The sequence below is a fragment of the Conger conger genome, chromosome 16, assembly GCF_963514075.1.
Source record: "Conger conger chromosome 16, fConCon1.1, whole genome shotgun sequence".
Taxonomy (NCBI): domain Eukaryota; kingdom Metazoa; phylum Chordata; class Actinopteri; order Anguilliformes; family Congridae; genus Conger; species Conger conger.
In genome coordinates, this window is record NC_083775.1 from 4,580,280 (window position 1) to 4,595,780 (window position 15,501).

The 15,501-nt window shown below is 45.1% G+C and overlaps 1 protein-coding gene across 2 annotated transcripts; it reads right to left on the minus strand.

Annotated features, from left to right (window-relative positions):
* Positions 1-37: 37 nt before the first annotated feature.
* Positions 38-12,903, minus strand: gcdhb (glutaryl-CoA dehydrogenase b). Of its 2 annotated transcripts, none has more exons than XM_061225104.1 (12): positions 12,766-12,903; positions 12,213-12,331; positions 10,606-10,644; positions 10,353-10,496; positions 9,666-9,728; positions 7,746-7,916; positions 6,996-7,125; positions 6,253-6,469; positions 5,269-5,372; positions 4,583-4,708; positions 4,145-4,305; positions 38-2,390 (listed from the first exon to the last, which is right to left on the minus strand). In XM_061225104.1, the coding sequence occupies exons 2-12, from the start codon at positions 12,313-12,315 to the stop codon at positions 2,317-2,319; spliced, it is 1,332 nt and encodes a 443-aa protein (XP_061081088.1). In that variant the 5' UTR covers positions 12,316-12,331; positions 12,766-12,903; the 3' UTR covers positions 38-2,316. The 2 variants fall into 2 exon arrangements, with proteins under 2 accessions (XP_061081088.1, XP_061081089.1); XM_061225105.1 differs by lacking the exon at positions 12,766-12,903 and adding an exon at positions 12,571-12,759.
* Between the last annotated feature and the right edge of the window lie 2,598 nt (positions 12,904-15,501).

A 15,501-nucleotide genomic window follows, 5' to 3' on the forward strand; every position in this document is an offset into this window, starting at 1 on the left:
GCATTGGAGTAAAAACACTACTTTGGAGAGGAGGAGGTTAATAACAGCTTTTGTTTATTGTTAATAAAACAGCAGTTTATTGCAGTGTTCTAGTGTCAATTTGTTATTAATCCGTGTCACACTTAATCTCTTCACACGACGGATTCAGTAAAGCTGGGGTGTGGGTCTATTCTGTGTGGGATTAATTCCAGACTTTTCTCTGTGTCCCAGCACCTCAGAACTTTTATTTTGATGTGCAGGTCACCAAACTCAATCATCTCTCACTTCTAAAAATGAGGACCAAATGAAAAATTTTAAGTAAACAAATCCCCTCAAAGTATGTACCTATTCATAATAATAAGGGCTATTTTTGCCTCACTGGGAAAAATATAACAACCATGTAATCCCAGATTAAGTGCACTGGGATTACAGGCTGTTCCAGTCTGCTGCAGACTGTTATAGTTTTTAACCTATCATTGCAGCACAGAGTTAATTGCCCATCGTTCATAAAGAACTGACCCTGCTTTCAAGTGGTGTGGGATAACGGTCCATACGAGTTTCCCACTGGAGAGACACACCTGAACACCTGATTATGTCGGATGATCAAGTCGGGGAAATCGGGATTCTAGATGCAGCACGAATTGGCCGAGTTGTGACGTACTCACTCCTGCCAATATGGTCCATCGAACAGAGTCAGCAAAAGAAATGTCATACGATGAAGCTATGAGTGAACCACAGATGCACATTTAAACAGACATTAAGTGATATCTATTGTACTGCAGCATTCAATTTCCTGTGGTATTTGCATTCTTAACCCCCAGAAATAGCCTAAAATTGCTTGCAATAATCAGCTAGCCGATTGCTAGCCTAGAATTTAAACAATCCGACAGGAACTAATACAGAGCCACACAAAATCTCTTTTTATTAATTATTCGACCAGAAAGCATGTGAACGTGAATGAGAGGGGTGGCTCAGTTATGATGTTTACCCAACTGAAAACTAACGAAAACGAACGATCCGACTTCACTTGAAAGCAGGGTGACATGGCGTAAGGGCAGATTACATACAGTAAGAATCCCGAGAAACTGCAAAAAGGCTTTATTTATGAAATAAATTCGCCTTCCATACCACGTTCATGGGGCGCTAGCTGGAAAAGGGTACCAAGGACCAAATTCCTAAAGTGCAAACAGCATTTATTAAAATAATTATTTTCACCAAAAAGCCCCACATCGAGGAGAAAACCGATTACAAAAATATCCTTTCAAATTACTGCGTCATGCTAATTTATGAGTTTGACGGCTACATCCGTGTCAGCAATACTTTCCCCCCCATATGATTAAAGTTGTATACTGTCGATATTAAACACATTACCATACAAATGTACAATGCTTCATATCAGATTAGCTTAAAGGGCACCATGTCGTGAGGAAGAGCTACCAGCCTGCTAACCGTCTTTTTAACTTTTTATTTTAACTTGCGCTTCTTGTTGAAGATTCAAGGGAAGATTTTTTTTCTTTTTTTTTCTTTTTTTTTCTTTTTTAAGTATGAAAATGGACCAGGGAAAATTTAGGTGGGAATTCCAAGCAAACTGTACATCAGTAGTCTCCAAACCCTGGTCCTGGAGAGCTACAGGGTGTGCTGGTTTCCATTGTTACTCTGCCCTCAATCAATTAGGCCAGTGGTTTACACAGTTAACTCACCTGGTTACCTGCGTCTCGACAGGGTGCTGATTTTAAAGTGAAAATATAAACCAGCATAGCCAGTAGCTCTCCAGGACCAAGGTTGGAGACCAGCTGTGTACACAGACCTTACAACAGGTTTAAATTAAGTCCAAGCATATGCTTTCCCTGGGTTTTCTAGTGTGAAAATGTGAAGTAATGTTCACAAATTTGTGAATTCAGCTAAACAGAAACATCTTGACCTTTTTTCCTTTTGGCTATTTTACCATTTTCAAAATACTGCAAGTTAGAGTAAATATTCATCAAATATCATTCCGCAAAATAACCTAATGAACTGAATTCAGGAAATAACCTTGTTTTTTTTTAGAAAGGTATGTTTTACAGGCTGCACTGGCTACATGTTTAACTGTTGAAAAAAAAAAAAAAGAAACCCCTATGTTGAGAAACCCCTACGAAGTGAATTTGATAACATTCTACAATCATGGCGACATCAGAAGGGAGGTAAAGTCTCAGCCCCTCGTTTCCCAGTCCAGACACGGGCGTCGTGTTAGCAGTCCCAGAGAGCCGTGTACAGTGAGCCACTTCCCCCAGCAGACGGAGCGGATGGAGGGTGTGAGTCCTGCTCTCTCTGGGCAGGGGAGGACAGCGGGGGGAAGGTCTACTTATCCACAGTGAAGGACTGAAGCCCCGTGATGGCTCTGCCCAGGATGAGAGCGTGGATGTCGTGTGTACCTGCAGGGCCAGGCAGACGGGGAGATCACTGGGTTATTCAGGGGTAGCTAGAAGACAGATTCACAGCGGTATGGAGTCTAGATCAGGGGCGTCGAACTCCAGTCCTGGAGGGCCGCAGTGTCTGCTGGTATTTGTGGTTTCCTTTCAATCAGCGGCCAATTAAGGCCTTGAGAAACAAGGTGTGTGGACTCTTTAGCCAATTAAAGACTTTGAAATTCATCTCTCGTGCTGATGCATACCAAAAACCAGCAGAACCTGCGGCCCTCCAGGACTGGAGTTTGACACGCATGGTCTAGATAATGACATTAAACATGTTTATCCGATTCATATTACCGGTAAACATTGAAGAGAGGGTTTACTATTCATTCAGGTGAAAGAAATCAACACTGAGGCCTTCTACACACTGTAACTGTGCCTGTGATCTTATAGCTTACCCATTTTCATTTGAAAGAATTTAACACCGGTGGTATTGTGTGGCAGTGCATTTTTCTGCTCAATCTCCTGTTACAGCAATATTTTTTGCCCTCATTATAACAATAACCCCCCCCCCCCCCTTATAACGAGATATGTTAATCTCTTATGATGAGAAGTTTCTTGTTATGATGATCCTGTGGGGAAAATCCATTTATACTGTTGCAGCAATGCACTGCAGTTGTGTCCTCACTAATTTGAGAATTGCTGCCCTCTTCTGGTAACATATTGTAAAGACGCCTTCCACATGAGCTTTGCTGGGTACTGCATTAGGCCAACAGTGCAGTGCAGTACAGTACACTACTGTGCTAAAGTCTTCAGCACATGTAAACAAATTCTATAAAGTGAAGATGCTTTCAAAAATAATAAGATTAAAGTTTGTACCAAACATATTGGAGAACTTGCCACAGTTCTTCTGCAGACTTTGCCTGTCTCACTTGCTACTGGCTCTGGGGGTAATCCCACATCGCCTCGATCAAAGCTTTTAATCTGAAAAGTGCTCTATGATTTAATGTCATTTTCATGAAATTTCTCTAACATTGAATTTGTTGGAAAAATAATGTTAATCTCAAATTAGCTATTTTCTTCTGACACACTAATGGCGAAAATCAAACATCAAAGACTAAATGTAGATAAAAAAATAAACTCTACATGCTTACTTTATGACATGTCACTCACTACTTTATGTATATTCAAGAGATGTGCAAGGTACAACTATCAGCAATAATTTCCTTGGTCACACTCCAAAGGATAGGACACATCAAATTGTAACATTTCAGCTTCAACAGCACTGCAAAAAAACAAGCATTTTAGTCTTGCAATTAGACTTAAAATCTTATGTTTTTCTCTCGAGTAGAAAATATTCGGCAGTTTTAAGTTTACTACAAGTTAAATTTCATTACCCCATTAGCAAATCTTGAAGCAAGTAAAACTCACCTCATTGGCAATATTTTCGGCCTTCATTTCGCAAAAAGAAATGGAAATAAGATTCAAGTCTAAATATAAGACTAAAACACTTGAGACAAACTTGTTTTTTTGCAGAGACAGAATTTCAGATTTGAAGAACAGAGTTGATTCTCCCCTCTCCACCTCGGCTGATGTACGGTGAGCATTCAGGCACAAAATGGCTGCCATTGCATAACCCAGGTGGGTGGTTGAGGCGAGTTTCCCCCCTCCTCACTGTAAAGCGCTTTGAGTGTCTAGAGAAGCACTACGCGGATGTAAGGACGGACCCATCTGCGGTTAAGGACGGAGAGAGGCTCTGGCAGCCCGACGGGCCTCACCCTCGTAGGTGTTGACGGCCTCCAGGTTCATGACGTGGCGGATGATGTGGTACTCGTCTGAGATGCCGTTCCCGCCCAGCATGTCCCTGGCCTGCCGGGCGATGTCCAGCGCCTTGCCGCAGCTGTTCCTCTTCAGCATGGAGATCATCTCCGGGGCCGCTCTGGGTTTAAACACGCGCGCACGTCAGTCTCCTTCTGCCAAACCCACAAACTGTAGGAAATCTGTCATTTTCTTACTCCTCATTTTCTCCACATTTTAGTACTTCATTATAATTTCAGGAACGCCCCACTGTTCCGCATCAATTCAACACCATGCAGTGCTCATACTAGTATACGTCATTCTCAGAAAGCTTGGGTGGAGACCCACTGTGGACGTTGCGTGGTGGGAAAACCCTGCTACCCGACACTTAGCCAGGAGGAGCACAGTCCCCTGCTTACTTCTTGTGGTCCATGAGGCGGCCCAGCTGCAGACAGGCCTGCAGGCCGATGGTGATGTCAGTCAGCATGTCGGCCATCTTTTTCTGCATCAGCTGGTTCCTCGCCAGGGGGACGCCGAACTGGATCCTGACGGACAGGCGGGAGAGACGGATAAAGCCTCTCTGGCTGGGTGGTCCAGTACAGCGTGATTTAACATTTACTGCAACTCGGCAAAGCAGCAATTAAAATCAGCTCTGAATGGTAAACTCGTGAACATAAACTGCAATGATTGCAGAAACACGGGGGCTTTTCAAGACCAGGCTTGATTGGGTGCCAGATATTCAGCTTTTAGGTAAACTAATCAGCTACACTTTAGTAGTAGAAAAAGGCAAGCATTGCTGGGCTGAATGGCCCGTTCTCGCATAACATGCTATGCTTTGATTAAACTAGTCATTAACATTAACCAGATCTGTAAAAACTGCAACGGACCTTATTGCGGCAGTGAAGCAATTAACTAATTTGTGATTATCACTGTTAAACTATCTAATAATTTTGACTGCAACGGGCAAAACTCTCGGTAACATTCTGATAAGTAATTAGATTTCAAATATTTGGTTAACTGCAAGCTGTTTGCAAACTGTTAAAAACGTCAGTTTGTATTTGAACTGAAAAATTCAAATGCGGCGGGCGTTCCGTTGGCCTCTCACCGGTCCAGAGTGTACTGCCGGGCCTCGTGGAAGCAGAACTCGGCAGCCCCCAGGGCCCCCCACGCGATGCCGTACCGGGCGTTGTTCAGACAGCCGAACGGACCCTGGAGGACAGAGAGAGAGAGCTCAGATCAACCCAAAACAAATATCACGACATTTAAGTCTGATTTTAAAAAGCAGGTAAGGATACAGGTCGCACCATTTTTACAGTGAGTTTGAGGTTGAGCACAAATTTGTTACATTACATTAAAATTATGTGGCGGACGCTTTTATCGAAAGCAGTTGATTAGAGCAAGCAGGGGACAATACCCCCTGGAGCAATGCAGCTGTGTGGATCTTATCATGGCTACACCGGGGCTTGAACCACCAACCTTCCAGGTCCTTAACCTTAGTCACCTTAGTCACTAGGCTACAGGCTGCCCTGTACTGCATATTTGTAGTGCATACAGTACTGTGCAAAAGTCTTAGGCACCTGTATTACATTCTGTACATTCTGTAAGATTCTTTCAAAAATAATTCAATGAAAGGTCCTAAATAAACGTACAATACATTGACAGTAATTTGGCAGAATAGTTAAAAACTGAATCAAATCAGTATTTTTTGTGACCACCCTTTGGCGTTAAAACTGCATCACTTCTCTGAGCCAACACTGCAGTGCAGTTCTATAAGACAATCGGCAGGGAGGTTGTTCCAAGCATGTTGTGGAGAACTTGCCACAGTTCTTCTGCAGACTTTGGTTGACTCCTTGCTTCTGATCTCAGACAGCCTTGATCAAGTTTTTATGTAACAAGTTGTCAATTGCTTACAGTAATATGTAACTTTTTAAAATTCAATACAGAACTTTCTCTAAAATTAAATCTTTTGGAAAATGAGTATTTGGAAATCTCAAATCACACACACAAAATAAACATATATATAATAAAGTCTAGGGTGCACAGTACTGTATACTCCATAAAGATGGAGCTTCATTACTGAACTCCTCACCGCCAGCCCGGAGACTTTGGGCAGCAGGTTCTCCTCCGGCACCTCCACCTCGTCCATGACGATCATGCCCGTGGCCGAGGCCCGCAGGGAGAACTTGCCCTCGATCTTGGGCGTGGTCAGGCCCTTCATGCCGCGCTCCAGGATGAAGCCCCGCACCCGCCCGTCCTCACACCTGGCCCACACCACGCAGATGTCCGCCTCGGGGGAGTTTGTGATCCTACGGGGGGGGGGGGGGAGGACCACCAGCCCCGCAAGAACGGTAAACATCCGTCTTACAGTTGGAGAGCGGTACACCACGGCTGCCCAACCCTGCTTCTGGAGATGTGCCATCCTGCAGGTTTTTTATTTCAAACCGAATTTACCACACCTGATTCTACTCTGATTTTCATTCTACCTACAATGTATTTCAAACTAATCTTACAGGGTCTGGATCACGTTTGCGTTTGAGTTAGGCTACGATGTGTCATTTTAGCTGACACATTATAGCCTAACTCAAGTGCAAACACATTACTTGCAGTTGATCAGACTAAGCAGGGGACAACCCCCCCAGGAGCAATGCAGGGTTAAGGGCCTTTTCTCAAGGGCTGTGCGGATCTTATCGTGGCTTCCCCGCGATTTGAGGCACCAATCTATGGGGCCCCAGTCAGGCACCTTAGCCACTACGTTTCAATCAATCAATCAACAATCAGGGATAATAATGAACCCCATTTCCCCCCGGTCGGGTCGGGTCGGGCCGGACTCACCAGGTCTTGGTGCCGGTGAGGGTGAAGGTGCGGCTGGACGGGTTGAACTTGGCTCGGGTCTCCATGCCGCCCGGGTCACTGCCGTGGTTCGGTTCTGTGAGTCCGAAACAGCCCAGGATCTCCCCCCGAGCTGCACAGGGGTGGAGAACGTCAGCCAGTGTAAAACTTCTGCTCTTTATTATTTCATTAGCCCAATCATTTACACAATCTGTCATCTTTAGCCACATTCCGTGATTATAAACAGCAGCCGATGAATGTTTTTGCATTTTATTGAGGTCAAATTTTGGCAATAAAGGTCAGTTTGCCCAGGATAATTCAAGAGGGTCAGTTTGCCGCACTATGGAAAAGATATTGAGGTGTTGGAAAAGGTTCAGAGAAGGGCAACCAGATTGATTCATGTTTAAAAAAAATAAAAGTGATGAGGAAATACTTAAAATGCTTAATCTCTCTAAGTTTAGTCAAGGAGACTTGGGACCCGGAATTAAATTTATTAAAGGGATTAAGGAGAACTACCAGGAAATATCAGGATGTATTCTTCACAGAGAGATAGCTTGCCAGGACATGTAGTGGAGGCAGGATTTTCAAAGCCAGGCTTGATACGTTGCTAGATACTATTTAGGTTTTAGTCAGACTAAGCAGTAGGTACACTTTACTGGCCGGAAAAGGTGAGCATTGCTGGGCTGAAAGGCCTGTTCTCACCAGTATGTTATACGTTATGTTATGTAAGAGTCAGTGAGCTTGGCTCCTCACCCAGCTTGGGCAGGTACTTCTCCTTCTGCTGCTCGGTGCCGTACGCGTTGATGGGGTGCATGACCAAGGAGGACTGCACACTCATGACGGAGCGGTAGCCACTGTCCACTCTCTCCACCTCCCTGGCGATCAGCCCGTACGCCACGTAGCTCGTGCCAGCACAGCCGTACCCTGAGGGAGAGAGGGAGGGAGAGAGGGAGGGAGAGGGAGAGAGGGAGAGGGGGAGGGAGAGGGAGAGGGGGAGGGAGAGGGGGGGAGGGAGAGAGGGGGAGGGAGAGGGGGGGAGGGAGAGAGGGGGAGGGAGAGGGGGGGAGGGAGAGAGGGGGAGAGAGGGGGAGGGAGAGGGGGGGAGGGAGAGGGGGGGAGGGAGAGAGGGGGAGGGAGAGGGGGGGAGGGAGAGAGGGGGAGGGAGAGAGGGGGAGGGAGGGAGGGAGGGAGGGAGAGGGGGGGAGGGAGAGAGGGGGAGGGGGGGAGGGAGAGAGGGGGAGGGGGGGAGGGAGAGAGGGGGAGGGAGAGAGGGAGAGGGGGAGGGAGAGAGGGGGAGGGAGAGAGGGGGAGGGAGAGAGGGAGAGAGGGGGAGGGAGAGGGGGAGGGAGGGAGAGAGGGAGAGAGGGAGGGAGAGGGAGAGAGGGAGGGAGAGGGGGAGGGAGAGAGGGAGGGAGAGAGGGAGGGAGAGGGGGAGGGAGAGAGGGAGGGAGAGGGGGAGGGAGGGAGAGAGGGAGGGGGAGGGAGGGAGAGAGGGAGGGAGAGAGGGAGGGGGAGGGAGGGAGAGAGGGAGGGAGAGAGGGAGGGGGAGGGAGGGAGAGAGGGAGGGGGAGGGAGGGAGAGAGGGAGGGAGAGAGGGAGAGGGAGGGAGAGAGGGAGGGAGAGAGGGGGAGGGAGAGAGGGGGAGGGAGAGAGGGAGGGAGAGAGGGAGGGAGAGAGGGGGAGGGAGGGAGGGAGAGAGGGAGAGGGAGGGAGGGAGGGAGAGAGAGAGGGAGAGAGGGAGGGGGAGAGAGGGAGGGGGAGAGAGGGAGAGAGAGAGAGAGAGAGAGAGGGAGGGAGAGAGGGAGAGAGAGAGAGAGATCAATGTGAAAGCACCCATCATCATTCTCGTTCTGGTTTCAGGCTACAATACATGTACAATCCAACTCAATGCAAAACAGTACAATACTGTGTGCATTAAATGACCAACAGCAGTGTTTCTGACAGAATGGGTAGCTTGTGATTTGTAGGTCACAAACCCAGATCCCTTTCACAGAGGACTAGCCACTGTCTTATGAAACACTACATAAGGGAGAGGTCACTGACCGTAATGGCTTGTGTATACAGTGTACACAACCGCACAGAGGTCGAGAGGGCTTGGACCAATTCCCTTTGGAGGGGGATATCATTTAGAATATCTCAAATAGCAATGCCATACTCTTACAGTGAAACAACGTGAAATGTTCCATTTGGTTTATCCCGTACTGGAAGGTGACAAAAAATAAAAATAGAAACACTTTATAATAAGGTTCCATGATTTGGCATGAACTAGTGTAGTTGTTAACTAACTACTACTGAGAAGTTAATCTGTACAGCTCTGTGAAGCTATTTGTACATCACCCATTCATGTTAAAAACTACATGAGTTATTTCCAATTCAACTTGTTAACGGTTAACTAATTATACGTTCATCCTACGGTTTGCTAAATGTATAAACATGTGACAAATAGGCTAATTGTTAACAAATGCACTAACTAGTGAAGTGAATTTCATGCTTAATTCATGTATTTGACCATCATTAATTCATGTAAACAACTACATTGGTTAATGCCAATTCATGAGCCTTATTGTTATGCCAAAAACGTTTTTTTAACCAGTTTAAATAGCCTTGGTCAGCAGGAGCTCCTGGAGCTCCAGAGCAGGGCTGAGCTGAGGGGCTTGTGGAGAGCGTGTTTACCCTGGATGGTGGGGCCCAGGACTCCCAGCTCTCCCATCTCTGACACGATCTCCCGGTGAAACACTGGGGAGGAGACGGCAAACACAGCATTCAGCAATCAATAACGAATGAGGATTACGTCTACAATGCAGCGCTTCCCAACCTTTTTTCTGCCATGGCACTCTTTCAAAAATGTACAGAATTTCATTGTGAACCACTCTCAAAAGCAAGTGTGTAGTGTACTGATAATGTGTCATGTCAAGAGGGGGGATTTTAATTAAGCTATGTGCATTTTAATGCCATTTATTTCTTTACTTTTTGTGAATGGGATTTGTTCATTGACATTTTTTAAATGAATGTGAACTTTTTGAATTTTATTTATTTTTTTACATATTTCTAACACAGCAGACCAGAGTGCCGCGAGAAGACCTTGAATCCCCTGATTTCATTACATGACATTTACATAACAGTTATTTAGCTGACACTTTTATCCAAAGCGACTTACAGTTGATTAGACTAAGCAGGGGCCAACCCCCCCCTGGAGCAATGTGGGGCTAAGGGCCCGACAGCTGCATTTCGTAACGGGACCTATAGCAAAACTTCCCTGCTCATGCCCTCAGCATTAGCCAATGGCAGAGCTCTGCGGCAGAGCGGGCCTCCTGAATGACCCCGAATGACCCCAGCGGCCCACCCCCGCGCCTCCCTTACCCTCGTGCCTGTTGGCCATCAGGATGCGGGGCATGAGCTTCTCCTGGCAGTAGGTGCGGAACGAGTCGCGGATCATCACCTCCTCCTCCGTCAGCTGACCCTCCAGCTCCAGGGCGTCCCGCCAGTTAAACTGAACCTTGGCAGCTGTGGGAAGAGGAGGCGAACACGGGTTAAAGAGCCACGCCCGAAAATGCAAAGACCGCGCCGGCAGGCTTTTTAAAAGCGCGGTGACCGAACGCTCCGCACTACGTACGCGCTTTCACCGTCTTCTTGTCGCTCCCCTTCTCCGCCTCTAAAAGACAAAAAAAAATTATGATAATATTAATAAAAATGTAGACATGTCGGGCAACACCGTGACTGTTAGCATTGGCATAACGGTGGCCATTGAAATGACGGCGGTAAAGTACAAGTTCTCAAAGCTTTTTAGAAGCAGTCTCCCACCGCCTGCTACAGACCAGGTGTATCAGGTGTAACACGGACGGTACTGAAGGTATGCTCGGGCACAACATGGTAGGTATGTATATTGGGAATCAATGCTTTCTAAGCTTTTTCATCGAAAGTCCACCTTGAGGACCCCCAGCCCCTGGAGTGTAAATAAGTCCAGGGGTCCTCCTGATGAAAATCCTAGAAATCCCTGCCATTGATTCTTACCGTACATACCATGTTGTAACCCTCGCATACCATGACGCTGCAGCGATATTATAATGCGCTCAGAACACCATTAACAACCGAAGTGCTCAGACAGCTGCCTGAAGACGCACCTCTTCAAGCAGCACCTCTGCCTGTCCCTCCCCACCTCCCTGTGAACCTTAATTGTTGTCTTTCTGTGATTTACTTTCTGTGTATCAGGATGTTTTAGTTTGGCTAGGTAAGCGGTGTTTGGCTAGTTAAGGGGTTGGTTCGTACATTTGCGTGTTGCGGTTTGAAGAGAGAAAAAATAAATAAATAAATATATCAGATGATCAAATGGGCCCTGGTCCTTATCTTTGTTGTGCAGGCAGCAGTTGAAATTGTACTTCCCTCTAGGGTCTTTCAGCGCACTTATCCCTGGTTATGGGTATGCACTTTGTTGTACGTCGCTCTGGATAAGAGCGTCTGCCAAATGCCATTAATGTAATGTAATGATACACAGGTGAACCTACAGAAGCGTTTTGTATCGGAATAAGAGTGAGGCCTTTTTAATGAGACCACATCTTTTCCATGGCGAGTTGCACCCCAACACCAGGGGACCCTGCATTTTCACCAGAGGCTGTCCTTAAGGGGACTGCTGGGTGGCTCATGGTGCCAAGACGCTGTTTTAGTGAGTGGAGTGGCCCCGTGATCGGGGCAGAGAGCACTTTGGCCGACAGGGCAAGGCACAGTTACCATGAGCATCGGCCAAGGTAGGGCTAGGTCTGCCAAGACAACTCTTATCGCTTGCAGGTCTGCCTGTTGTGTTGCTACCCTGCTGAAAGGAACAGCTCGAGCTAGGTTTTGAAGCGGCTGGTTAGACCAATTCAAACCAGCTCCTAACTTGACATGGTTTGAACCAGCTCAAGCTATGTTTTGAAACAGCTCTGGTTGACCAGCTCATACCCAACTTTATGACCAGCTTAGCCATGCTGGTTGACCAGCTCATACCCAGCAAGACCAGTTTATGAGCAGGTCAAGCTGGCATAGATTCACTGTCTTCGTGTCTCCTATGCTCAATACAATATTTCACAGCATAGTAAATGGAGGTTCATACACTAAGTTATTGTTCACAATATTGCCAAGAATGTTTATAAGTCTGTAATATATGAACTGAAACAAAATATTTTTTTTATGGAATATTCCCGTCCATTTTTGCTAAGCACCACTTTGAAGAACATCTACCCTTACCCCACTTGGCAGACGCAACGGTTCCCTGAGCTCTTGAAGCAGAGATCAGCGCGCATCTCTGGGTGCTGGCGAGCAGACGGAAAGTGGCGCTTCTTAAAGCCATTTCGGATCTCGACGTCCTGAAAAGAAGACGTAGGTAGCTACATAAAGACTACACACAGAAGCAAAGAGCAAAATATTTGGAACTATAACGCTGGAGAGTAGACGGAAAGCGACGCTTCTTAAAGGCATGTCGGATTTAGTCCTGAAAAAGATTACATACAGCTAGCTCCATAAAGACTAACACAGAAGCAAAGAGAAAAATATTCGGAACTGTAACGTGGCTACTGTCAGATAGCTATCTGTCTAGACTTCATACCTTCCTGTGAACTAGCTTGCCCTTGTCTTGATACTCGATATCAGTAGTTTGCTAGCCAGCTTCGCGATAACTCGAGTTACACAGTATCTTGCATTATCCTAACGACAGATAGTGAGTAGCCCAGTGATCTTTACTCAGCTGTCAGACAATGTTCTACGCACAGTGCAGGTGATCAGACCCAAGCACATAATTTACCTCCGCTTCCAGAAAAAAGGAATATCTCCGGGTTCAAGGTTCCCTTCACGGCTTGACAAGCGAGAATGCTGACGTCACGATAGTGCGTCAAGACAGACGGAAAATTGACCATAGAGCGCAGTTGAGATTGAAGAGCGGCTAAGCAGTTTCGCCATGTTGAGTGTGTCGCGAAGTGCGTTTTATTTTACGTTTTATTCCTGAGATCTGATTTGAATAACTTTTTTTTAATTAATGGAGTTGGCTGTGCTGTATCTATGCCAGCTCAACTGCACATTGTTTGAAGACATGTACGTTGTGGCAGGTAGAGAACTCGGCTCATCAGCTGCACTGAACATCAACTATTTAGGTCCTGTTGCGTGTCGTCGGTCTGCCCAATGGGTGCCAAGTGGGCGATGGTTAGAAAACGACTCGACTGATTGGCTTGTTAGCGGGGAGTGTAACTTTTAGGCGTGTCCATTGGCTGGAAAGTTGAGTCCAAAACATATCCCGGTGCATACACCTGCCCCGTGTTCTTTTGCCTTTTTGGCAACAGTGGAGGCATTACATTACATTAAATATCCAGAGTTACGTACAACAAGAGTGCATAATCATAACCAGCGAAAAGTGCGCCGAAACCCCTAGAGTAAGGTACAGCTGCCAGAAGTCACCACATAAATCAAAACTTAGATTAATTTTACGAGACCAAACCAAATAAAAAAACAGCAATAAAACAGTTTTGGCATACAACACCAGCAATAATAAAGTATACACAAGTGCGATAACAATGATTAACATCTTACATAGCTAATTAGACATTACAGGGAGGGGTGGGGAGAGGTGCAGCCTGAAGAGGTGAGTTTTAGGAACTGTCATGCGAAACAGCAGTCCTGCGTTTTGAATAAAGACTCCAAGTCCAAGTGACATTATCCTGAAAGGTGGCTTGACTGTTGTCAAGTTAATTTCACTTGTGGATTGCGAGTAACACATACCGTTATTATAGAGAGTCCTTTGAGTAGAATAGGGCATGCATTGCTTCCACAAAAGCCATCTACTAACCAGACTAGGCTCGCTTCAGTCAAAAGTATGCTGCAATCTTCTGGATATAAACTCATTTTATGAGATAATGACTCCATTCCCAGGTTACACCCGATGGCCATCTTTTTATTAACTTGAGTTTAAGGACACAATTTACTACATGGTTCATATGGTTCAGCTATGGAATCGTAGAGTATATTTTGTTTCAAACAACATGCGATTGATTTTAAAGTGTTATGGGTCAAGCAAAGGATACGTGAAGAGCCAAGTAGTAAAAAAAACAAAAACATAACCTGGAAACAAAATGATCCACCCCACCAAGAAAAATAATTTCAAATAAGAAAATAAACAGGAATACTGAGAGGAATTTACTGCCTGTGGTCTTGTGGATGGTGGCCTCTAGCGTAGTGGTTAAGGTACATCACTGCATCAGCAAAAGCATCAGCTAAATGAATGTAATGTGATACGATATCAGTTTTGTAATGTAGCTTCTGTGAATGTCTCTAGCATCTTGTAATTGGCTCAGACAATCTAGACAAAAAAACTATCCAGGCCAACTGAAAACATAAATTAAAGCAGAAATAATATTTTTGGAAATCCAAAATTTATAACAACCCCTTTCCTTTCTGTCCTGAGAAACCCATCTTGCATTAGCCACAGATGAGCCAGATTCACACCCTCTTAATGCTGAACATTTTTAGTGCTGTGATGATTCTTCTATTGCCTTTACGTTTATATTTCATGTATATTTTAATATGTTGTTTAATATTATTTTGTCCCACTTGTTGAGCTTGGACTTACCACTAGAGGGCAGACAATTATTGTTATTGCTAATGCTCTGCAGTAATAAACCACTAAAAAGCTTTTTTAATACTGAGTTATGATCAATTGTGAGCTGCACTCTTCTTTGATCAAATAGTTTTTGTAATTATACTCCTATAAAAATTGAACCAGTGAATTAATATTTGGCGGCATGGATGGTGCAGTGGTTGCACTGCCGCCTTACAGCAAGGAGGTCCTGTGTTCGAGTCCCGGTCGGCCGGGGCCTCTCTGTGTGGAGTTTGCATGTTCTTCCCGTGTTTGCGTGGGTTTCCTCCGGGTACTCCGGTTTCCTCCCACAGTCCAAAGACATGCAGGTTAGGTTGATTGGAGAGTCTAAATTGCCAGTGGGTATGAGTGTTTGAGTGAATGCTGTGTGTGTGCCCTGCGATGGACTAGCGACCTGTCCAGGGTGTATTCCTGCCTTTCGCCCAATGCATGCTGGGACCCTGTTCAGGATAAGTGGGTTAGGATAATGAATGAATGAATTAATGAATGAATTAATTAATATTTGAACAGTTCAGTGAATGTTGTTATTGAATAAAATACTGCAACTCGAATAGTATAATGATAATAATAATAATAATAATAATAATAATAATAATATAATAATAGCTTTATTTGTATAGCACCTTTCATGCAGCTCAAAGCGTTTTATAGGAATAATAAAAACAAAGGAAGACAATGAATAACACAAGAATGATGAATAATCAATAGTAATAATAATAATAATAATAATAAAAATAATAATAATAATATGCCGTACCAGTCAAATTACCTTGGACCCTTGATGATTTAGAGCTATTTAGCCAACAAATGTGTTCCCTACTGTATCAGCATAATTTCAGCTTAATCTAGTCCCACCCCCCAATTCCTATAGAGATCCATTCAACTGCAAACAGT

Excerpts from the sequence above, each read along its gene's own strand:
- gcdhb (XM_061225104.1), bottom strand. The coding sequence starts at position 12,315 with ATGGCTTTAAGAAGCGCCACTTTCCGTCTGCTCGCCAGCACCCAGAGA. Across the intron at positions 9,729-10,352 it reads GATGGCCAACAGGCACGAGG|TGTTTCACCGGGAGATCGTG; the intron begins GTAAGGGAGGCG and ends TCTCCTCCCCAG. Across the intron at positions 4,709-5,268 it reads CGGCAGTACACTCTGGACCG|GATCCAGTTCGGCGTCCCCC; the intron begins GTGAGAGGCCAA and ends CCTGTCCGTCAG.